We start from the raw sequence: 26,404 nt of genomic DNA, 5'->3' as shown, positions 1-26,404 counted from the left end.
GAAGGAATGGACACAAGGTGTCTCCTTCAAAATTACAATTCTGCCAGAAGAAAGTGAAATATTTGGGTCACCAAATAGAGAAAGGGTCACGGAGAATAATGAAGGAAAGAATAACAAGTGTACTTCAAATGAGTCCCCCAAAGACGAGGAGGGAGGTGAGGAAGTTTTTGGGAATGGTGAGCTACTGTCGCCAATGGATTCCCAACTTCTCAACTCTAGCAAAACCTTTACTGAAACTGACCCAGAAGGATGCATTGGATGAAATTGAACTGAAAGGAAATGAGATGGATGCTTTTATTGAATTGAAAGAATGCATGTGCAGGGCTCCAGCTTTAGGTATGCCTGATTACACAAAGCCTTTCACATTGTTTTGTCATGAACGTGATGCATGTTCCTTGTCTGTCTTGACCCAAGCCCATGGTGGCGTAAACAGACCAGTAGCATATTTTTCAGCTACTTTGGATCCGGTCGCAGCAGCACTGCCAGGGTGTTTGCACGCCATAGCCGCAGTTGGTATCAGCCTCACTCAAAGTGAAGGAATAGTGATGGGACACCCTTTAACAGTTATGGTCCCTCACTCAGTCGAGATACTTTTGACACGTTCCCGAACACAGCACATGACTGGTGCTAGACTCACAAGGTATGAAACAATAATTCTGGGATCACCTAGCGTGCAGCTGAAACGGTGCACTACGTTGAATCCAGCAACCTTGTTTCCCAGTGAAAATGCCGAAATTGAGAACGCTGAAGACATCGAGGTGACTGAATTTTGCACCAAACCAAGACCTGATATCAAAGATACCCGATTGGAAGAAAATAATCAAATTATTTTTGTTGATGGTTCATGTTTAAGAGATGCACTGGGTATATTGAAGGCAGGATATGCTGTATGTACTGTAACAGGTGTTCTGGAAGCATCTTGGCTTCAAGGAGTTTACTCTGCACAAGTAGCAGAATTGGTAGCCCTTACTAGAGCTTGCCAACTCTCTGCATTAATGAAAGTTATCATTTACACTGACAGCCAGGACGGGTTTGGAATAGTGCATGATTTCAGACAATTGTGGTCACAGAGAGGCTTCATGACCTCTTCAGGATCACCAGTGAAAAATGGTGAATGAATAAGAGAATTGGTACATGCCATCCAACTGCCAGGGGAAGTAGCAGTGGTAAAATGCAGTGCACACTCGAAGGGACAAGACTATGGGGGTCATTCTGACCCTGGCGGCCGGTGGCCGCCAGGGCCACCGACCACGGGAGCACCGCCAACAGGCTGGCGGTGCTCCCACAAGCATTCTGACCGCGGCGGTTCAGCTGCGGTCAGAAGCGGAAAGTCGGCGGTCTCCCGCCGACTTTCCGCTGCTCGGGGGAATCCTCCATGGCGGCGGAGCGCGCTCCGCCGCCATGGGGATTCTGACACCCCCTATCGCCATCCTGTTCATGTCGGGAAACCCGCCATGAACAGGATGGCGGTAGGGGGTGCCGCGGGGCCCCCGTAAGAAGGCCCCGCAAAGTATTTCAGTGTCTGCTTTGCAGACACTGAAATACGCGACGGGTGCAACTGCACCCGTCGCACCCCTGCAACTACGCCGGCTCAATTCTGAGCCGGCGTCCTCGTTGCAGGGGCATTTCCTCTGGGCCGGCGGGCGCTCTTTTGGAGAGCGCCCGCCGGCCCAGAGGAAATGTCTGAATGGTGCGGTCATTTGGCGGCGGTACCTTGGCGGACGGCCTCCGCCGTCCGCCAAGGTCATAATCAGGGCCTATGTTTCTCTAAGAAATGGATATGCGGATCAAGTCGCAAGGTTTTGCGCATTGAACTGTATATTCCTTAGGGATGAATGGAATTTGATAAGTGAACCAGAACTCGAACCAAGCGAAATATTTGCTCTGAAGGTGGTAGATACGATGGACGAATTGAAATCCTTACAGAATGATGTCAGTGAGGATGAGAAACTCTCATGGACCAAATCACAATGTGTAAAGAGACTAGATGAATTATGGGTTTCAAGTGAAGGGAACTTCGTTCTTCCAAACAGCCTTTTGACACAGATAGCCAGATTTTACCATGGACAAGCTCATCTTGGGAGGGATGCCATGATTAGGTTGTTTAAAACTGATTGGTTTAACCCCAAATTCCGTCAAGTTGCTGAAGCAGTTTGCCACCGTTGCGTCATTTGCCAACAGATGAACGCAGGGAAGGGAACCGTAGTAAATTTGAGCCACATTGGAAGAGCAGGGGGTCCATTCAGCAGGATGCAAATGGACTTCATTGAGATGCCTGTGCATGGAGGCTTGAAGTATGTGTTGGTGGTTGTGTGCATTTTTAGTCACTGGATTGAAGCATACCCTACACGCAGAAATGACAGTCTTACAGTTGCAAAACTACTCTTGAGAGAGCTAATACCACGTTTTGGATTCCCGATCTCTTTAGAATCAGATAGGGGAAGTCACTTCAATAATGAAGTAATAAAATTGCTTTGTGCAGCACTGAACATTGAGCAAAAGCTGCATTGTAGCTACCGCCCTGAAGCATCAGGTCTAGTGGAGCAAATGAATGGCACATTGAAATCAAGAATGGCGAAAATATGCGCATCAACAAACTTGAAATGGCCTGACGCATTGCTTTTGGTACTAATGTCAATGAGAAACACCCCTGACAGAAAGACTGGGCTGTCCCCACACGAACTTCTCATGGGCAGAGCTATGAGACTTCCAGTAGTTCCTGCAAATGCGCTTTTGAATATTACGGATGATATGGTGTTAGACTACTGCAAAGGTCTAGCTGACGTGGTTCGCTCTTTCTCTCACCAGGTGGAGGCAACCACCTTGCCACCGATCCAAGGTCCAGGACACGCCCTGAAAGCAGGTGACTGGGTCGTGATAAAGAAGCACGTGAGGAAGTCGTGTTTGGAACCCCGTTGGAAAGGACCTTTTCAAGAGATTTTGACGACTACCACCGCTGTGAAGTGTGAGGGAGTTCCCAACTGGATTCACGCCAGTCACCCAAAGAGGGTATTGTGTCCCACAGACAAGGAAGTTGAAGCGCTGAAGTTGCCAGTACCTAATAACAAAGTACCAAGCGCTGATACAGAGTGAAAAAGAACTAGAAGCGAACAGGGAGAAATAGAGGAGGGAGAAATATTCTCTGAGGACTAAGCAACTGATTCACTTGGGGAAGACCAAGGAGGAGCCTCAGAAAGCGACGAAGCAGCTGAAGGTAACAAAGAGCCTGAAGCAGCTGAAAGTGACAAAGAGCCTGAAGAAAGTGAAGGTGACAAAGGGCTCGAAACAGGTGAAGAAGCAGGAGAGCCTGATCAGAGGAGGGCTTTCCCAGAAGCAGACGATACAGAAAAAGAAAAGGAAAACCTGATTGACTCCCCAGAAGGAGGGGACAAGGCAGAACAGAACAAAACTGCTCAAACTCCTTCAGAAGAGATTGCAGGTCCATCAAGTGGACACAGTGCAAAAAGAAGACCAAGCATATCACCAGTAAAATTAAGAACTAGAGAAACGTTGAATGACAGTGAAGGGCCAAGAGTGAAAGAGAAAAGAAAGGAAGTGTCTGTCGTAGTACCAACACCAAGTGAAGAAAAGGACTTGGCCAAAGAGGAAAGTACCAGTGAGAAAGAATCAAAGAGAGATGCAAAATTGAAAAGAAAAAGGATACAGAGCAGAAGGTATTCCGGTCCGGAGTGGGCATACGTAGCCAATAACGATTGGTCAGACAAATTCGTATCCCTCAGTCTTGAGAACGAAGAGGCAGAACTTCATTTTGGAAATAAAAACTTTATGGACTCTGTTGATTGAAAACATTGATCACCTGATTGACTTTTCAACCGGCTAAGACATTGCTAACTTGATTGACTTTGAAACCGATTTTGAGACAACGCTGCTAACCGATAAGAGACTAAGGGGGTCATTCTGACCCTGGCGGTAAATACCGCCAGGGCGGTGGTTGGCGGTAGCACCGCCAACAGGCTGGCGGTGCTCCGCCGGGCATTCTGACCGCGGCGGTACAGCCGCGGCCAGAAGCGGAAAGCCGGCGGTGTACCGCCGACTTTCCGCTGCCCATGGGAATCCCCCATGGCGGCGCAGCTTGCTGCGCCGCCATGGGGATTCTGACACCCCATACCGCCATCCTGTTCCTGGCGGGTCGCCCGCCAGGAACAGGATGGCGGTATGGGGTGTCGTGGGGCCCCAGGGGGCCCCTGCAGTGCCCATGCCAATGGCATGGGCACTGCAGGGGCCCCCGTAGGAGGGCCCCACAATGAATGTCAGTGTCTGCTTTGCAGACACTGAAATTCACGACGGGTGCAACTGCACCCGTCGCACCTTCCCACTCCGCCGGCTCCATTCGGAGCCGGCTTCCTCGTGGGAAGGGTGTTTCCCACTGGACTGGCGGGCGGACTTTTGGCGGTCGCCCGCCAGCCCAGTGGGAAACCCAGAATGACCGCCGCGGTCTTTTGACCGCGGAACGGTCTTCTGACGGTTCCCGCTTGGCGGTCGGCTCCCTCCGCCCGCCAAGCTTAGAATCAGGCCCTAAGCTGCTAAAGAAAACTGTGTGAACATTGAACTTGTTCAGCTTTGTAAATACCTGCAAATACGCTTTGATAAAGTATCTTCAACTTTCTGATTCTATACAGATCATGACTAGCTTCACTACACAGGGGAGTAAGATGAAGTGTTGTAAATACATGTGTATCGGTCTAATAACCGCATGCGTACTAATCATTGTAGCAATAGTTCTTGGAATGCATGGTAAAAATGAGAGTGAGACGAATGATGCTTCTACTTCTAAACCTATTATCGTTACTGAACTAACAGCTCTGAAGAGACTCGAGCAAGACGAGAGACACTTGCATGATAAGAAGGAACTTTCATCTAACGTTTTCTATCGCTTACTGAGTGAGTATGTTGAGACCATGGATGCAAAAGATTGTTATGTGTGTACACAAATACCTACCTCAGTAGTGGAAGGGGTAACGTATCACAGCATGCCTCTTACGTATGGAATTACATGTAGTATAATAGCTTCCAGATTTTATGGTCAAAAGGACATTCATTATTTCTACACTAATTACGATGTTACTTTTGCATATGTCCCCATAATAGGGCACCTAAGTAAAATAGCTAGAGATTATTATGCCAAATTAATGAGAGAATTCTTCGAACCGATGTCACCTTTTCACACAGCTCACGCACATAGAGAGAACCTTACATGCTTGCTTTCACCAGTAGAAATAGAATTTTTAGACCGCACCGATGATAGGAAGAATGAAATGAAGGAGAAATTAGAGAGGGAATTACACGAAAGAACATCTGTAGATAATTATGCTTTTGCTGCAATAAAGACACAAGGGAAAATAGCTTTAGATACATTGCACGTAGGGAGATTTTGTATATATAGAGCTGAATCATATTATGACACAGTTTTTGTGGGAACGAGTGAATGCAAACATACGTATGCATTTAAACCTAAGTGGACGTTCATGCTGAATGGACAAGACCCAGTGATTCCAGGGGTATATTATATTTGTGGACTTAACGCCTATTATCGTCTTCCTAAAGGATGGTATGGGAGATGTTATTTGGGAATAGTGTTCCCAAAGGTTTACCAACTAGACGACTTAAAGAAATTTCCAAGGCTGTCTGAATCACATCATGTTCAGAAAAGGGAGACAGCTTCTGGTGTGGTAGGAGATATATTTGGAGCATTGATTCCTTCAGTAGGAGTCATATTGAATTCAATCAAAATACGAAAGTTGTCTACTATTGTGGATAACATGGTGACAAAGTTTTCAGGAGCTATAATCCTGATGGATGCTGCAGAAAGAGCTATGACTCTTCAAAATCGGCTTGCCTTAGACATTCTTTTAGCAAAGGATGGCGGCGTTTGCAAAATGCTTGGTACACGTCACTGTTGTACATATATACCAGACAGCAGTGGAAAAATTAGAACGATGCTTACAAATTTAACTAAAGAAAGTGTAGATTTAAAGGAATTGAAAGAACCCGGAGTTTGGGAGAAAGTTGGAAAAGGATTTGCTTCTGTGGCAAATTGGCTCAGCAACGTTTGGAACGGATTGTTACTAAAAATAGTAAAGGGAATAATAATAATATTAATTTGTCTTTTAGGTTCTTGGGGAACATGGAAAGCTTTCAAAATGTTAAAAGCAAGGAACAAAAGAGAAAGAGAAGAGAAAATAGAGAACAAAATGGTGGAATTATATAGAGAAAAGTCAAAAGGGACTAAAAGAAAAAGGGAATTGACTGAAGTGCAAAATTACTATACAGAATTTTAATGGAATAAAATTTGTGGGTAGATTTGATGTGATGACATATTTAGTCATCAGAGGAGGGATTGATGACGCAGAAAAAGAAGGTCCGACATATATTCATACATATCGTGTAATCAATACATATAATGAAGTGTGATTTTAGTAAAGAAAATAATGTACGAGGGAAATTGTGCCCTCGGGGTAGTTCGCCATCATTGTAAACGAGCTTTATTAATCATGAAGTATTGAAAATGTAGTGATCCGTCATAATCGCAAATGTGTGCCATGATTTCTTGTTTGAAAACTGTTTTGCTTAGCTTAAATTTAGTACAGGCTTTGGCCTAGTTGCCTGGTTTCAAATTTTAACTGCGTGGTTTTTCCTTGAACTAATGAAACATATATTCTTGCTTGAAGTTGTATTTTTCCAGTAGAGCTGACTGGTACACTTATCTCCAAGGTTTCGTACTAGGCCGGTTTCATCCCCTTTGATACAAGGTCAGTCTCTGCAGGTGCGGACAATGAAGGTACAGATAGTAAAATAATTGGCAAACCATGTTACAATTTGTGTTCCAAGGCTCCAAGGACAGTGTATGCATAAATGAGCGCTAGTAAAAGACAATTTTGATTGGACAATTTGAAGCCAACCTATGAACCCTCCAATGGAAGACCCTGCAGAATTTGGAATGTTTCTTACTTAAACCCACCGGACAAAGAGAAGTCAGCCATTTTCCTCGATGCCAGTTTGAAGCCTGATGCCAGACTCCATTTTGGACGACACCCTGATGCCCTTTTCTCTATCTGAGAGAAAGAGACTTTAAGAATTCTCACCCTAGAGACTTTAACTTTGATTTGCCCCGTCTTGCCCATGCAGTAACTTTGCCCCATTCTCCTTGCCGCTGCAAGGAAGCTTGCCCTTAACTTTGCCCCTTTGAAACTTGCCCCATGCTGATCAACCGGTACCTGAAGGACGAAGACTTTTCTTGAATGCTGATTGTATTTGGTAAATATGAAAGGATAAATGTATTATGCATTGTGTTTTTCCTTTTAGGTACCAACTGCTAATTTTGATAGGGTCCTAGCTAGAAGTTTTCCAAATTTGTGTTGACTAAATTTGTTTTGATTGAAGCCCCACATGCCAATGCTAATTAGAGGTTAGTCGAGGTATTCATTCAATGTACCATGCTAAATTGAAATCTTGTTATGCTGACCAATGTATGCAATTAGTCAAATACAGTTAGTCAAATTGGTGATTTGCATTGCGATAACAGAGTGTATCATTATTCAGATTTTACATAGATTGCGTTTCTTCCGCCGTTATGGACAGCTAGTAATGTTCATATACATACATGCTAGCTTTGTTAATATAGGGAAATAAATTCACTAACTTTTAATAAACTGGGGTGGTTATTCATGACTGAAATGTCATGGTGCGCCGAAATACCAACTGTTATTGATTTCTGATGTGCTATATTTATCTATTAATTGAGTATTGATTACCGACTACAATAGTTATTGATTATTGATCTGAGTGACTCGACTATTTTAGGATGAGGAGAGCCCGACTCGGTTAAAAGATTCACCGACCTCCAACGTGTCCAGGTACAGGTAATTTATAAGGGCTGGACGCGTTAACACATGCATATTAAAAAATACATTTTCTCTAATCTAAATGTTGTGATTACAATTCTTGATGTACCAGGCTTAAGACAATCGTTGTTATATGAAGTCCTCAAGATCTGTCCCTTGCCCATAGCTTTCCCTTCATCCTACCTACCTAATCACTGAGCTGTGGTACACTCCTTGCATTCTCCAACTTTATATCCACTTATTTATGCGTAGTTAATTTTATGTTGGGCACAATTTCTTTTTATGTACATAAATGATGAACATTTACAATGTGACTTACATATTTGCAAAACAAATCTGACGTTAACATATCTGCAAGTCCAGAGTAGGACGTTAGCCAATTGGACTTTCCACGGGCCTCTGACCTAGAGGGTTGCTTCGAGGACACATCAGCAATATTTTCAGGTATGAGAGGAAATAGGACTTACAACTAAATGCCCCAACATGCACTCCTTCCAATTTCACTCAACACTCAAGGCATTAAGATGAACTACTCACATCTTCTCAATGCATATTATGTGTAATTTATGCATCTATGCAGGGTAGGTTTACGATTATATTGATAAGCACCATTGATATGGCGCAAAAAGCAAACTGAAATATTTACTGGTGCTTATTTTATATGTGATAGTTACTACCTAACTAAACGTTACTTATCTTATTTAACATTCTTTTCACTATGGATTGAAGTTTACCAGGCACTTTACATACAGATCTTTCCAGTGAGTGCATAATCCACTGAACTGTCTTACCAGACTAATGAGTGACCCACAGAATACTGATCATCTGATCTGTATAACGCCCTGAGACCTGTAGATCACACACACATGTGAATGCAGCAGAAGGTTTGCCCACCGAAGCTATCTCCAGTCTCTGCACCGTGACCTTCTCAGCTATTTTAGAAGGAGTACCTTGCTGCAAGGTGAAGGGGCGGCACGTGGGGGAGGTGTGCGGGGGGTAATTAAAATAAAATTACAAATTATTATTTATTTGTTTTTTAAAATGTACCTCCTCCATCACGCACCGCTCCTCTGTCCCTTGTCGACTGCAGGCTCAAGCTCCCAGCCTGCCCTGCGGAGCAGCGTCAGGATTGGCTGGGAGCGCTCAGCCAGGACTCTCCCAGGCAGACTGGGAGCCTGTGCAGGCTCTCTCCAGCCCCGCACCCGTGTTGCTGGGCTGCAGAGAGCCTACAGCACATGTGTGTTTGGCCGGCCCAAGACAGCCGACCAAACACACATGCGCTTTGAGCACTCCCCCTCACTACTCGTCACCCCAATGCCCCACCCCTTTTACCAAACAACGATAATAAACACAGTTTATTATTGTTGTTTGGTAAAATGTATGCAGCTGTTCCTGTTGGCGGGGGGTGACGTTCCTTCGCCGCCATGGAGGAGCCACCCCTGTATTTTAGTAGCAGTAGACTTAATCAGCAAACGCAGCTGGTAGCATAGTTAATTACTTCGCAAAATCTGCTGGTAGGCTCTGCATCACTGTGGGCAACTTACCCCAGTCAATGGAGCCACTTATGCCAGTATTTAATAAACCTATTATTTACAGTACAACTCTGTAGGCCCTTTAAAATGAGCCATGTAAAAACCAGCACATGTGTGTTTGTGCACGATCAGTCTAACTAATATATACATAATTTGTGAAAATGGCACAGTAAAAGAGCATCTTCTTTGTTGAACAGCTGAACAGAAGAGAGTTGGCCAGTGTACCTTGCTCTCCGTCAATGCTAAGTTGCCAATCTAAACCCACAGCCCTGTTTCCCACTCATCCCTCAGACAGGCCCGACTTCTAATGGCTGCAGTTATCTGCACCAAGGGTCAGTGAAAGGGGAAGGGTTAGAATATAGCCTGTGCTGTTTGAAAATCAGCATTGGCAAAGCTAGTAGGTCTTGCCTATGCAACATCTATTGGCTTTGTCAATGTTTATTTAGACATGTACAGCAGAGTGATTGCTGTGCAGCATGGCTGAAAGTACATTTAAAAAATGCTATGATGCGCTAAAGGCTGGCTGTGTTAAAGAACCTTTTTTTTTTTACTTTCAAACATATTGCACAGCAGCTGTGCTGCTGTACAACATGGCACAATAAAAAAAAAAATCACAGAGCCAATCGATCTCACATAAGCGAGACCCATTAGATTTGCCAATGCTTGTTAGCTCAAACATTTGATAAGGACCCTTCTCTACGAAATATCTTGGGTATATTTGTTGCACATGTGAAAGTTTATTTTGATTTCGAAACAGTGAGTAGGACACAAAATGGCTTTTAGGATAACCCAGTGAGTTAGTGTTCGGGCTATAGATATCCTGTGAGTCTTGTATGTTATAGTTTGTGTGATATGTGCCGTGAGGGGCTCCAAGTTGCTGTCTTTGTGAGTGTGTATAATTCAAAGATTGTGAAAATCAAATCCTCCAAAAGCCACATAGAGCGAGACCTGTAAAATTAAACAAGCTACATGGGACCAATGAGAACATTAGAAATGAGAATGACAAGGAAACCAACGAATTGCAAGTAATGGGTGGGCTGTAAGCCCAGTTTCGTTTTTTTTTTAATGGAACAATAGCGAGACCATAAAGATGGAGGCATTGAGGACCATAAGGGAAGGATATTGGTGCAAGCAAGGGAGCTATACAAATAGGGTACGAATGCAGTAACTATCAGTTTCTATACTTTAATCACCATGTAATGCACCATGAGAGGTTGGGTGGAAATATGGAAATCTGCACACCTAAGGTGTGGAGAAAGTGTGGAAACCTATCTCCAGCCTAAAGCACAACTCTGCTCTCTGAAACCTAGGCTTATGGTGTTAAGTAACCCAAGCTAACTGCAGTTATCCACTCCAGTCCTAGCACCCACAGAGGCTATGTTGTAGTTATGAATTTCATTACTCAGCTTAATAACCGTACGTACCAACAAAAGTTTTCAATCAATATATTTTAAAATGTTTCTTTAAAATGATCTGTCTGAACACAATTTTCCATGATTATATTGTGGGAGAAGCATTCCAGCTCCTGGAGAGTAGGACAGGAGAGCTATATTTAATTGCTAAGTGCAACATGTGGCTGCCATGATATTTGTTTACGAGAACTGCTTTTGGTTTCCAGTCCAACCACGTCTGTCTGTTCCAGGTTTATTCACACAACAGCAAATAACATTATGCACTTCAAGAGTGCGTATTTCTCTCTTTTAAAACGTGGGCTGGCAGTGGCACTTATCCTCATCCCGTTGCTTTCGTGCTGAGCTCATTTTATGGAGTTCGACTGAGTGTCTGTCTCCCTGGGTCTCAGTGTTATAAAAGTGAGCAACCACGCAGCATTTATTTTTTTGTTGGAAACATGTGCATAAGCAAAACGTTGGCCAAAAAACGTGGTACGCACTAACTGCAACTACTCCTATGGTAGAGCTAGACTGACCAGCGATACTATACCTAGAACGTTTAGGAATAAGTAGGGACTTAGCACATAAAGTATTGCAATGACTAATTCAATACACAATTATGCAGCAAGTTGACATGCCCATCGGAAAGACATTGCAGCACTCTTTAGCAAGAGTGCTCCGGGACAAATGTCTGCTTTTCATTGGTCCGGTGTTCTACGAGCTTCTGGAAACTATTATCCCCATATTTATGCACATACAATGTTTCACTGTTAGCATAACTCTCTAACATTGAACATTCCTCTCACCTGGAGTGAGCACCGTGAGGCTGGCAGTAGCCCCGACCTCCCCAACCTTGTTCCTGGCAAAGCAGTGGTAGGTTCCTTCGTCGGTGGTGCGGACTGCCTGGATCTGTAACCACCCGCTCACTTCATACTTCTGCGGGCCTCCTCTGAACTGGGAAACAGCTGTGTTAGTTAATATTGGCATGCATAACTCAGGACAAAGCAGCAATGTGATAACTCACGTCAAATGGTGTATAATGCACATTGGTACAGATTCCATTAATGTTTATCATATGATCAAAGTATATGATACATGTAAATATGCATATTACAGAACCACCGTAGCTTCTCTGCAATTAGGATTTACACCTCACTCAGTAGGAATTCTCATGTTTACTTTCTTAATAACTTTGGGCCACCTCGACCAATTTGGACTTAACTGGGGGAAATGGCCTTCAGAATTCAATCCTTCAGTGTGCCAAATTTAGTGCAGATTGGTCGAAGGTGTCATAAGTGGTACCTAAATCAGTGACTTTTCTGGATAGCTTGCAATTTGTCATAGGTGACGTTCAGCAAAGAGAACTGAATGAAAGGCCGTATAATTTTGCAAACGCTGTACGTCTACTCACAAAGATAATTTTGGTATTAACCCTAGGTGTATGGACAGGATTCCCTTTTGTATGCTTACCAGAGGGATATCTGATGCATTTAGCAGTGCAGATTTCTACACCGCATAAACAGAGAAAACCACAGTAGTAAATCCTAATCGAGAGGTAGGAAAAGACTTTCCAGGGCGTGATTTGCCTTGGAAGTTTGAGAAAGCCCACAAACTTCTCCATGGCCTCTTTTTATCCTGAAAGTGTTGGAGATTTACTCTAGACATGGGCCACGGTAACTTCCCTTCAGGAAGGAAAAGGAAAATTACCACATCTTGACTTGCTATAGGGGAAGGGCTGTCTCCAAAGGGAAAACTTTTTCTCCTTTGAGAAAAAGAAATGAGCATTTGCCAGGAGGTGCATTTCTGCCTGTGCAGAGTCCTGTGCTATGGAGAAATCCAGACACAGGGAATAGGAGCCTTTAGAAAGAGTAACATAGCATTTCCCGAAGTACGCCTAGCACAGCTTTACAGACATAATTTAAGTTATAGTAGTACTTTAAAAAAAAACTCACTGCAGTATATTCAGGTGGAGATGTATCTCTGTCGGTATTTTTGTGAGATTATCTGAGATTAGGATCCTTAGTGCATGGCTCTATTTTAGGTTTTTTCTTGCTTAGATGAATTTTCATCCTGCTGATTTTAGAGTTATTCAGAAAAATACCAGTATCCATTAAGCACGCACCGACTCCTTAACTGTCTGTACATTTTAGGATCAATGTGCATTTCTTCATGAACAGTGAAAAATGCTGAAAGTATGCACAACAAAATAATAGCAAAGCCCATGTCATGGTGAACTCACACTAGCTGCGCACAAACACATGCATATAGCCCACAAGGTATGTTGGGATCAAAACACAGTAACACTGAATGATGTGCAAACATTAAACTAAACATGTCAGCCAAGATGATGTAGGTACACTTTATCACATCATCAAAATCAGTGTGGACAAAGCTATGGCTAATCCGACCATCACACCTTCCACCTACAGCCCCATATTATGATAGGTTTAAAAGTTTGATACACTTCGATGTTCAAGAACATTAAACTTAACACATCAACAATCTCTGTGTGTCCTACATTTTGAAATATAGCATTAAACAATTGAGCACAATTCATGACAGTATACATTTTAAAACTGATATAGGTAATGTAACTGTGCATTATTTGGATATCAATGTCAACATTTCTGGTTAGTCTTCACCCAATCTATTCTGATAGTATGTTGTATATTCTTCTCAGTCATTAAATAACCACCTTAAGTTTTCACATCTAATGAGCATGAACCGAAACACCTCTAGCAGTGCGTCCCAGAAGAATTTCAAATTATTATGGTATCAAAGGTTTGCTGAAAAAGGTTATAGAGGCATAGTTTGATGAAAAGACTGAAAACGTGGACACTAAATCAGTGGCAGCCACCCCATATCTGAAGGGGAGATGGAAGCAGGAAAGATGTGGGTAATTATAAAATATAAAAATCATTAAAAAAAAAATTACCTGTCTGCCGCCGCTAGCTGCCTAGCTCCTCTCCTGAGGCTCCCCATGCAATCCTGTGTGCAACACAGCCGGGTTGGAGAAACCTAAGTGTGCATGTCAGTTTGTCCTAAGAAGGCCGGCCAAACTGACATGCACACTTAGTTGCACTTTCTCCACTCCTCCTCCCCCTGCCCATGGCCCAGCCCCCTGCACATGCTGGCTCAGAGCTAGCAGCTGAAAAATAAAACGATAATCAAATATTTTTTTTTTTTTCAGCTACTGGGTCTGAGCCAGTCGGTCCATGCTCTTTCGCCATTGAGGAAGAGCCGCCCTTGCACTAAACCCATAGAAGAATTACTACAGAATGATGCCAAATGACCGGTGAGCACCCTTTTTATGCCACAACCTGTCCTGCAGAGTCTAACAAAAAAACATAACTGTCTTTGAAAGATTGAACTATAATCAAAAGGGACAAATTTCTACAAAAACAATTTCCCTAACAACCACTCCTTGCATATTAAAGATCCAAAAAATTAAGTTGTTGATAACAAAACCTCACAATGGGGAAATCAGGCTTAGAAGAAAATATACATGCAAACATTTGCCTACCTTAAGCATGCTTCCGTGTGAAAAGGAACGGATAGTGTTCTCCAGCTGTGACACAAGAATCTGTGAATAAATTACACCTCCCTTCTTCATTGAGAATCAGACACAAGGACTGATTGTTAAGCAGAGATGCCAAAGTACTATCTGACTGCAGACCCAGTGGCTTTGTAAGCTATGCAGGAATACTTACATTGCTTGGTATATAAATAGCTATGGCATTCTAATATTCATGCCAAGAATACATTAACTCTGAGGCTGATAACATATGTAGATATAAGGTAGGGACTAAGCAAATCTAATAGAGAAAGAGGGGATGTGTTATGTAAAATGTTCGAGGTACTTTCTAATATTCACTGTGTTTTTTATTATGATTGCTGAAATTACAGTAACAATTACCAGCATTCTGATACATATAATTCTTGTATGAATAGTGAATAATAAATCAACGTTTATTGTAAAATACCAACAACTGTGTATGTCTACTGTCTTTAGGGGCAGCAGTGGAGATCTCTCTCTCTCTCTCTCTCTCTCTCTCTCTCTCTATCTCTCTCTCTTGTTTGAATCCTAACATTCCGGATCTGAATGAACATAGGCCCATACTTATACTTTTTTAGCGCCGCATTTGCGTCATTTTTTGATGCAAAAGTAGCACAAACTTAGAAAATACAATTGTATTTAGTAACTTTGTGCCGCTTTTGCGTCAAAAAGCGGTGCAAATGTGGCACTAAAAAAGTATTAATACGGGCCATAGTGTTGTAATCTGGATTAAGAGACACCTGCCTGTTCTCCTTTTCTTCAAACTGGGTGTGTTATCTACAAATCTTCTTTTGATTTAGAAGATATACCTTCATGTTCCCACCCTTAAGCCATTACCTAGTCAGAAACCAAAGTGCTAAGACCAAGGTCTTTGTGGGAGATTTCTCTGATTCATATATCTGCAGGTCGTACACATGAAGGTGAGCGGTATGTTGGTAAGTAGAAGAGTTTACGTTGAGTGCTCCCCAGGCAATTGAAGCCTGTGCCTACACCGCTCTCAACAGATAGCTGCCATAGAGAAACCTTATCATTAGATACTCTCACCAGCTTGCCTCTACATATTTTGTATTTGGCCCTGCACAAAATCCTGTAAATATACTGTAAGGAAATGCCTCCTTGGCATGGTTACCCCCTGACTTTTTGCCTTTTGCTGATGCCAGTTATGCTTGAAAGTGTGCTGGGACCCTGCTAACCAGGCCCCAGCACCAGTGTTCTTTCCCTAAACTGTACCTTTGTTCCCACAATTGGCACAGCCCTGGCACTCAGATAAGTCCCTTGGTACCAGGGGCCCTGATGCCAGGGAAGGTCTCTAAGAGCTGCAGCATGTCCTATGCCACCCTGGGGAACCCTCACTCAGCACATGCACACTGCCTCACAGCCTGTGTGTGCTGGTGGGGAGAAAATGACTAAGTTGACATGGCACTCCCCTCAGAGTGCCATGCCAACCTCACACTGCCTGTGGCATAGGTTACTCACCCCTCTAGCAGGCCTTACAGCCCTAAGGCAGGGTGCACTATACCACAGGTGAGGACATATGTGCATGAGGACTATGCCCCTACAGTGTCTAAGCAAAACCTTAGACATTGTAAGTGCAGGGTAGCCATAAAGAGTATATGGCCTGGGAGTTGGTCAAACACGAACTCCACAGTTCCATAATGGCTACACTGAAATCTGGGAAGTTTGGTATCAAATTTCTCAGCACAATAAATGCACACTGATGCCAGTGTGGAATTTATTGTAAAATGCACCCAGAGGGCATCTTAGAGATGCCCCCTGAATACCACTCTGACTTCTAGTGTTAGGCTGACCAGTTTCTGCGAGCCTGCCACAACCTGACTAGTTACTGGCCACATGGGGAGAGTGCTTTTCTCACTCTGTGGCCGGAACAAAGCCTGTACTGGGTGGAGGTGCTTCTCTCCTCCCCCTGCAGGAACTGTAACACCTGGCGGTGAGCCTCAAAGGCTCACCCCTTTTGTTACAGCGCCCCAGGGCATCCCAGCTAGTGGAGATGCCCGCCCCTCCGGCCACTGCCCCAACTTTTGGTGGCAAGGCTGGAGAAGATAATGAGAAAAACAAGGAGGAGTCACCCACCAGTCAGGACAACCCCTAAGGTGTCCTGAGCTGAGATGACCCCTGCCTTTAGAAATCCTCCATCTTGAGGTTGCAGGATGCCCCCAATAGGATTAGGGATGTGCCCCCCTCCCCTCAGGAAGGAGGCACAAAGAGGGTGTAGCCACCCTCCAGGACAGTAGCCATTGGCTACTGCCCCCAGACCTAAACACACCCCTAAATTTAGCATTTAGGGGCACCCCAGAACCCAGGAAATCAGATTCCTGCAACCTACAACAAGAAGAAGGACTGCTGACCTGAAAGCCCTGCAGAGACGAAGGAGACGACAACTGACTTGGCCCCAGCCCTACCGGCCTGTCTCCAGACTCAAAGAACCTGCACAGTGACGCATCTAACAGGGACCAGCGAGCCTCTGAAGCCTCAGAGGTCTGCCCTGAACCAAAGGACCAAGAAACTCCTGTGAACAGCGGCTCTGCTCAACAACAGAAACAACTTTTGCAACTTTCTTGCAACTTCTAAAGACTTCACTCTTCCTGCCGGAAGCGTGAGACTTCACCCTCTGCTCCCAATGCCCCCGGCTCGAGCTCCAGAGAACCAACACCACAGAGAGGACTCCCAGGTGACTGCAACCTCGTGAGTAGCCCGAGACGACCCCCCTGGACCCCACAGCGACACATGCAGGGAGAATCGAGAGGCTCCCCCTGACCGCGACTGCCTGCAACAAGGAACGTGACGCCTGGACCAAGCACTGCACCCGCAGCCCCAGGACCAGAAGGAACCAAACCTCAGTGCAATCCTCAGACCTTGCCCAGTCGGTGGCTGACCCGAGTAGCCCCCCTGTGCCCTGCCTGCACTGCTAGAGTGACCCCTGGGTCAGTCCATTGATTCTAATACAAAACTCGACGCCTGCTTTGCACACGGCACCCGGCCGCCCCTGTGCCACTGAGGGTGTTTTTTTGTGTGTCTACTTGTGTCCCCCCCAGTGCTCTACAAAACCCCCCTGGTCTGCCCTCCGAGGACGCGGGTAATTACCTGCTGGCAGACTGGAACCAGAGCACCCCTGTTCTTCATAGGCGCCTATGTGTTTGGGCTCCTCTTTGACCTCTGCACCTGACCGGCCCGTGCTGCTGGTGTGGTAACTTTGGGGTTGCCTTGAACCCCCAATGGTGGGCTGCCTATGCCCAGGAACTTAGACTTGTAAGTGTCTTACTTACCTGACAAACTAACCATCACTTACCTCCCCCAGGAACTGTTGATTTTTGCACAGTGTCCACTTTTAAAATAGCTTATTGCCATTTTTACTAAAACTGTGTATTCTATGGCTCTAATTCAAAGTTCCTAACTTACCTGTGTGGAGTACCTTACATGTTATGTATTTACTTCAAATCTTGAACTTGTGGTTCTAAGCATACATTAAGAAACGATATTTTTCTATATAAAAACTATTGGCATGGAGTTAAGTCTTTGAGTGAGTGTTCCTCATTTATTGCCTGTGTGTGTACAACAAATGCTAAACACTACCCTATTGCCTATTGCTTGACCACATTACCACAAAATAGAGCATTAGAATTATCTAATTTTGCCACTATCAACCTCTAAGGGGAACCCTTGGACTCTGTGCACACTATCTCTTACTTTGAAATAGTATGTACAGAGTTAACTTCCTACATATACCCATTACTACAAAGAGCTGATGATCTAAACTAAAGGATATTTTTATCATCACTAATGATTCTTTTCAAATCAAGAGAGGGCTTCTCATTCAAACCATTTTAAAGTAACGATTTTATGTTACAATTTGTGCATTGCATTGAAAGCACAAAAGTACATTTGGTTTCAATAGCAACAGTATGCAGTGTGCTTTAAACACGTTCTGTGTCTCAGATGGAAAAAATAGTACGATACGTACATTAAACTCCAAAACATTGTTTAGCCAATAACCACGTCTTCTGTATTCGAAGTTGCCAAGGCTTCTGTGTGGCTTTAATGACTCTTGGTGCCTTTAACCTCCTCTACAAGCGTCATTATAAGAGGCAATTAGAAAACATAAAAAAACTATTTATTTATCCTTCTGGGTCCTGGCAGTCAGCCAGTGCTGGAAAAATACAACCACACAGTAATCAAGCTAACCAAGGCAAGTGGAAAAGTCTTATGATAAAAAACAACAACCTCTGGTTTTGGAGTCGGAGCACGGTAAATGTGAGCCGAAAGCCAGACAAGACTAGTCATGCAATATTACTGCACACGAGCTCAGTAAGCTTGCGTGGGGATGGCTTTAGGAGATTTCTGCCAAGAAGTGCACCAACAGGATTAACCGAGAGGTGACTGCAGCACACCCACCCACCATGAAGAGAAACATGAAAAGGAGACCTGGTTTGTACCAGTTCTTAACCTCAGGGGAGAGTATTTATCCTGCTTACTGGAAGCTTTGGGCCTCCCCAAAAAATAAATATAAAGTTCACTCTATGTTTGAGGAGCATCCGACATCTCTTCCAGATACTCGTTGCCTGTACCTGGCAGGCGTAATGCATAAAGTAACTAAAAGCGTCCAGAAGAAGGCCAGCAGTCTTGTATCAGCAAAGGGGAAATTTGGCTCACTTAATTTCTGGCTGCTGGTATATAAAGATTTAGGTTGCATTACATTTGGAGCCTATTTTTGAAAACATGAATTGCAAATGTGTAAACCTGATTAGGTGGAAGGGTCAAAATATTAGCAAAATTAGAGAGGTGTAGAAATTCACAAATGCAAAACGTAAATTGCCCTAATGGAAAAAATGCAAAATGTGCATACAGTTTATCAATTATTTGCCACTCTATCAAAATGAGGAGTACTGCATACATTAAGGGCAGGAATTGGGCAAAGTTGTTTTCAGCCCAGGGATGCAGATGGAGACTTGGAAATATTTATATTGTTGGATGCACATAGAACATGCTTGCTCAGGAAATTGTACCACTTGAGGATGCCACTCCATCATTCTGCAATTGTCCTTCTTTAATGTTTATACTATATATTGTGGACAGGGAATATGGCATGTGATCAAAACCTTCAGTATGAAACGTGTTGTTTCTTTTTTGCACGTCTTCACTTTTAAATAAAAACATTGAGGCTTTTTGCTGTGTACAACTTTATTGGGGATTTTTGGTGGTAAATATTTTCTAGCAGGATCGCTCCTCCATTGAGGTGCTTCACCCGGGAAGGCTAATATATATATATATATATATATATATATATAATTTCCAAGTCTCCACCTAAAGCTGCTGCTCCTCTGACGCAGTGGGTGCCACGATGCGTGAGGGTGGACTCGTTACATCCACTTTTCATTCTCACACGCATGCGCACTCACGAAGAAATGCTGTTATTAAAATGTATTGGCCATGAAAAAGAAACTTAGACAGATGCATTTCGGACTTGGCCTTTGTCAATGTCAAGACAGCCGGCGTCATTTCATCATTTCATCAAGACCTCCTGCTCTTCAGAAAGAACCTCAAAACCTGGTTGTTCGAACAGTGACCCTCTTGCCCCCCCACCCCAAGCGCCTTGAGACCCTCACGGGTGAGTAGCGCGCTTTATACATTTTTTTGATTGATCGATCATTTAAATACATAGATCATTGCGATTGGACAGCAGCATAGGTTCATCAACAGACTAGACGCACTTAAACCATTTGTTACCAATGACATATTACTGTTAAACTGTCGAAAACTTTACAATATAGTAATTAGCCTGCAACATCAGATTGAATTATCAGAGATGTTTTTCTTGTACAAAGTATAACGTGATTCCCAATATACTTATTACATTCAATTCAAACAATGGCACATTGCTTGTACACATGCATCTCACCACCAAAATCGATGGCATCTCCATACACTATACCTGTGGCTGCCATCTTGTAATAGGCAAAATACCTATGTTGTAAGTAATTGTCCAGACATCAAAAGAGGCATACCAACATGAAATAGTATTCTATGCAGTGCATTTTTGCACACCTTTTCTACAGTCAGTGTTATGGCACCGGAGGGGATCCACACTATGTGGCACTACAAGCATACTTTACCACACTAGCATTGGGAAAGATGGTTAATCGGATGCTGCAAAAAGTTAACTGTTTCTGATATATGCTGCCCTTCTTACATGGCCCTTCCTACCGGAAAACATACACTACTATTTGTCCAGCCTATATAAATGCATTTCATCTTACACACATATTCCCTCACCACCTATGTCATGCTCCATAAAGGTGTGAGGATGCTTCCTTTAATGGGCTATACTATCATATCCACTCTCACAACCACAGACACACTCTCATACCCACTCTCAAACCCTGAGAAACCCTCTCACGCCCACTCTGACACAGAGAAACACACTCTCATATCCAGTCTTGCACCCAGAGAGACACTCTCACACCCACTCTCAAGCCCTGTCAGACACTCTCACACCCAGTATCATACCCAGACACACTTTTTCTTACACCCACCCTCACACTGACATAAACACTCTGACACCCACTCTCACACCAAGACACATATTCTCATACTCACTCTCACACCCAAAGATACACTCCAGCACTCTCACAGCCACTCTCAGACCCAGACACTCTCACGCCCACTCTCACTCCCAGATGCATACTCTCATACCCATTCTAACACCATGAGACACACTCTCACACCCACTTTCACACCCAGACAGACACTCTCACAGCCAATGTCACACTCAGGCAAATACTCTTACAGTCTTAGCTGGCCACAACCTGACAAGGAAAGTTTTGCCACCCATTTTGTTGTGTCAGGAAAATGGAAAAGGTGCTAAAATGTACAAAGGAGTGCATATGAATCGGATTGGCCTCAGGGCCTGTGCTGTGGCCAGGCCCTGTGGCCAAACCCCACCATGCACAGCCAAAGGCCGTGCGTGGCGAGGAGTGGTTATAGAGGGCTGGCCACAAGTGGCTGGTTTAATGTACAGTAACTAAAAATACTATACATTAAAAAAATCGATAGAAATTCACTGTAAAAAACAAAGGTTACAGGGGCATTATAGTTAGGAAATAGAATTTAAAAAAATATAAATTTACTAAAAAAAAACAAAGGTTGCAGGGACTTTATAGTTAGATTCTGAACCTTCTCACACAAAACAATAATAATTCAGCAGTTCTAGTTAGCTAAAGTAACTACAACTCATGCTCTAAGATAACTATAACTGGTGTCCTCAGCATGCACTGTTAATTACCCTACATATTACATCACTCATTACATCTCTGATAACATCAGTCATAATATCACTGTAATATCTGCAGTAAAATAATTGACTAGAAAACTGTGCATGACGGGGGCACGAGTTATAGTTACCTGAGCTAGCCATAACTATAACTGCTGGATTTGTATGGTTTTGTGAGAGTAAATTCAGAATCTAACTATAACGTCCTTGTAAAATTAGTTTTTTAAGTGTATATATATCTATATATATATATATATATATATATATATATATATATATATCTAGTCCAACAAAGCGGTCCTAATTGTGGCGCACTTCTAAAGGCTGGTACATACACAAGGGACTGACCTTCTCTTGTTAATTTGCCAAAACAAACAATTATGAACAATTGTAAATCGGTTGCACTCCAGGAGAGTTATTAATTTTCTTGGGATTATGTACAACACCAAAACCACCACCGACGCGTTTCAACCAACAGGTCTTGCTTACAGCTGTGAGGAAGACCTGTTGGTTGAAATGCGTCAGTGGTGGTTTTGACACAGACTCCCAGTGTGGATGTAAATAACGAAACATGTTAATTGTCGACTTAAAACAAAGCCCTATTATCAGTATTATGCGTGTATTGGCCAGAGCCTGGCACTCCTCCTGGGTATTTGCTTGAGGCCATCCCTAGGGTGGCCCACCTTCCAGTTTGAAAAACCCTGTTGTATGGTGACCAATTTACATTTGTTTGTGAACGACATGCAAGAGTTTCTGATATGCTAAGAGAGAACAGCCAGCAAGTCAGGTACACTTGTAACCTGGGAACAGGCAATGACCCCCCTCTTTGAGGGCACATTTGCGGGAGCCACATATGTTGACTGTAATTCTACCACTTCGCATGGGTATGATCGACTTGTGGCCACAGCTTCAAAATATAGTATACCATTCTCTATGTTTGCATCAGAGTTGGTACCTCTTCTAGTCTGGATGAACGAGCATCTTCAAAATTCGGCTAAGTCTTTAGATCCTTCTCAAACCTTACACTTTGATTACTTGACTATGTCTGTCTATTGCAATTTTAAACTGCTTTACTGAGCTACTTCCACCAGTCCTGCTGGAAGGTATTTACAGGCATAAACCGGGGGCCACTGCAATTATGCCATTTGGTGGCTGATGTGTTTTTTGCATAATTATGGATATGCCGCATTTGCCACATAATCCACCATCTACTGCATAATTTGAGGATTTAAACAGAACATTTTTCTTGTACAAACAGATTTAAAGTTGCTGAAAAAGCAGTAGCACATGTTGCCACACAATGGAAAGCCCCTTTGCCAACATAACTGGTCACCTTTCAGTAGCGTATGTTGGTGTTAAAGTGGTAATAATTGGGTGCATTTTTTTCTACGACAATGTTAACATGGATAAAAAATAACAAAATAATGAAGTTATACTGTCACAAAATGTTCTGCATTACTTTGCATAATTTGCCTTTTCGTATCTTAGTACTCTCCTGCAGCATCACTCCCGCTTATACTGCCATTTCTATGAAAAAGAACTTCCTTACGTCACAGGGTTTTTTCCATGGCCAATTGTTCATGGGGAATAGACTTCACCCTTCTACCATGTTTTCCCCTAAATTACCTACATTTCTCTGCTCCATCCCTACCTCTTACTCTCCTTCAGACTGCACAGGTTAGTCCCTTAATTTTTCCTTCATAAGATATATTTTACAGTCCTCATAAGATATCTAGTGCATCCTTTCTAGCCTTTGTTTACTTCTGGTAATGATACCATGTAATGGGTGTGTGCACGCACACCTACCTGGACGGATATGTGAGGATCATCTCCAGGTAGAAACATTTCTGTGCCATCCTTCTTCCATTCGATGGACGCCATCGGGTATGCGAAGACTTCACAGCCAAATATTACATCTTGCCCTGTGATATTCCAGATATCATACGGCGGAGACAGGATCTGGGGTGCTGTGAATAATACATTATCAGTAGGCAAAGATTGTAATTGTCATAATATTAATAACACACAGTGCAGATCAAAAATGATATTTGCTTGACTGAACGTGTTACAGATTGAGATATTAAATCATCAAGTTAACTTGAGAAATGTATTTTAGTTTATTGGTTTGTTTGCTGTTTGACTATTAAACACAATGTGCCTCATTACGAGTCTGGCGGTCCGACTGCAAATTAAGAATTTGGTGGTCAGACTGCCAAACGACCACTTTCTCCTTCGGAACAATGTTCCTAACAAGCTGACGGCAGTGCAGGTTTAAATCAGCCAGGACAGCACTGAACTCAGCACCGCCCTGCTGATTACAACCTGGTTCTCTGCCAGTCTTTTCATGGCGGCTTTGGCTTTATGAAAAGACTGGTGTCGAACAGATGCAGGAGGTCAAGGGGGACCAGAGGAGGTCACCAGTAAGGGGGGCAACCTCCCCATCAGAAGTTTGGTGGGCGAGCGTAATCGGACCCAATGTGTCATTTAATTTTAACATTGGAAATCATTTTCATACATGTAACAACTTAATAGTTTGTGATTAAAGCCAAATACAAAACTGCAACTGTTGTTCTCACTGCCTTAATGAATACCCACCTAATTTTAATGGCCATAATTTTCTTTGATCAGACTGTGAGAGGTGTACTGTGTCTTTTTTTTTTTCTTGTCCTTATATTTCTTGTAGTACTTCCATTATGACCAGACCCAATATATACTCTGATCCCTTTTGGATCAGGCAAAAGGTCAGCCCCATCCAGAAGACTCATAGCGGAAGGGTGAGAGTAGCTGTATGCCACCCTTTCCTTGAAAATAATCATTGGACAATTTATTCAAGAACTAGTACTTGGAGAAAATCAATTCACCCAGGATTGCCATCATTCTGTAACATCATTGGATCCAGTTCTACAAAGATCTAATTGACAGATTTTCATTGCAGCATCCACCCATTCCCACCAGGTTGGGGGAGTAGAAGAAATCCAATGCCTGCAAACCTCCCGTCTTGCCAAAAGTATTAAGTAAAATAACAAGTTCCTATGAGCACTTGAGAGGTTTATCGATTCTAAGGTGCCACCAAATAAAACTAAGGCTGGGGAGGCCAACAATGGGGCCTGCATCACAGAATATAAAGTCTCAAACACATCCCCCCAGAAATTTGAAACCCGAGAACATAGCATCAACATATAAGTGTCGTCTGCCCCGCTAACCCACACTTTTTACAGGCTGCATGGGCATTTTTGTTGAATTTGTTTAACTTCTTTGGAGTATAATATGCTCTATGCAAAACAAATAAATGATTCTTTCTTAGAGCAGCAGTCTTGACCACTCTATAAAGACGTTGCCAAGAACCTACCCATAATATATTAATCTCCTCTTTACTTGCCACCTCCTCCCATAAGGAGCCTGGGAATTCTGTTCATCATCTAAACTATCCAAGCACTCCAAGAATATTCTATAATAGGCAGCAGCTTCCTTCTTGCATGACTGATTCTTATGTAACAGCTCCACTAACTCATTGGTCTCCTTTTCCGCTATTCTTAAAGATCTTACCGATGAGTGTAATTGATAATATTTAAACCTAGACATTGAACACTGGCTGGAGACAAATGTTCCCCAAGGTTTCAACGCCCCCTCCTGTAGTACTTGTACCCATTCCATGATACCTGCCTCCTTCAAAGGGTGAGCCAAGACATTTTTCAGACATTCCGGGGTTCTGGGGGAGTCCCAAATGGGAGCGTGAGTACTATAATACGATAAATTGGTGATTTTCCTGATTATTGCCCACAAAGAGGCCACCGCCTTTAGTGATTTCAGCCTTACTTTTTTATAGAACCTTGGGTGGCCTAATTTATACCGGAAATTCCGCTCCCCTTCCCCTTCGCCACTCAGCATAGCCTTCTTTTGTGGGAAGACCTCCTCTGCTACTAATAGATCTTTAACATTCTTTAACTGAAATGCCCATACATATAACTGGATATCTGGGAGGGCAATCCCTCCCTAGAGATAACTTCTACGAAGCTTCTTCCTGGCAATACTGATTCCCTTATAAGCCCAAATAAAACTATTAGTCTTTGATTGTATATCCTGTATTCTTTTTTCCGCAAATTCCAGCGGGATCATGTTAAAGAGAAAAGTGAGCTTCAGAAGAATAAACATTTTTACTAAGTTCGCCCTCCCGTATACAGTTAAAGGAAGATGTACCCAGCTTAATAACAGTTTATCTATCTGATGCGTCAAACATTTTAGGTTTACCAACAATGTTTTCTCCAAATCTTGTGGTATCTTAACTCCAAGGTATTTTATCTCCTCCTTTATTAGCTTATGGTGGATATTCATGTTCCATGTCATGATTTCCGTCTTTGACATATTAATTTGATACCCTGATACCTGGCCAAACTTTTGTGTTATCCCTTCCACTCTACCTAACGCTGCAAGGAGGTCTGTAGTATAAATTACAATGTCATCCGCATACATAGATACCTTTTTCTCCCACCCCATATAAAGGTTTTATTAGGGCATCCTTTTTAATCATACAAGCAAGCGGCTCTATATACACATTAAAGAGCAGAGGGGAGAGAGGGCAGCCCTGTCTGGTCCGTCTAGCAATAGAAAACGGAGAGGTTAAACTCCCATTTATCAAAACTCTTGCCGATGGGTTGGCATAAATACTTTTAACCACCCCTAAGAACCATGCCCCGAAGTTCGGCTGTGCTAAAATATGATTTAAAGAGCCCCAGTTCACTCGGTTAAACGTCTTAGCAGCATCAAGAGTAATAACTGCC

General features: G+C 43.1%; 1 protein-coding gene across 3 annotated transcripts in view; it reads right to left on the bottom strand.

The window, feature by feature from the left end:
* Window positions 1–26,404, bottom strand: part of KAZALD1 (Kazal type serine peptidase inhibitor domain 1) — a 153,535-nt gene that overhangs the window by 8,475 nt on the left and 118,656 nt on the right. For 2 of the 3 annotated variants that reach the window (XM_069239541.1, XM_069239540.1), the window contains 2 exons: window positions 23,433–23,593; window positions 11,592–11,739 (listed from right to left, as the gene is read on the bottom strand). In XM_069239541.1, the coding sequence (XP_069095642.1) occupies window positions 11,592–11,739; window positions 23,433–23,593 (309 nt within the window). Of the gene's footprint in view, window positions 1–11,591; window positions 11,740–14,239; window positions 14,369–23,432; window positions 23,594–26,404 lie in introns of those variants that run through there. The other variant, XM_069239542.1, reaches the window with a different exon arrangement.

This window comes from Pleurodeles waltl, chromosome 6 (assembly GCF_031143425.1).
Source record: "Pleurodeles waltl isolate 20211129_DDA chromosome 6, aPleWal1.hap1.20221129, whole genome shotgun sequence".
NCBI lineage: Eukaryota > Metazoa > Chordata > Amphibia > Caudata > Salamandridae > Pleurodeles > Pleurodeles waltl.
The sequence above is the reverse complement of the archived record's forward strand: the minus strand, read 5'-3'. Positions and strand labels throughout refer to the sequence as shown.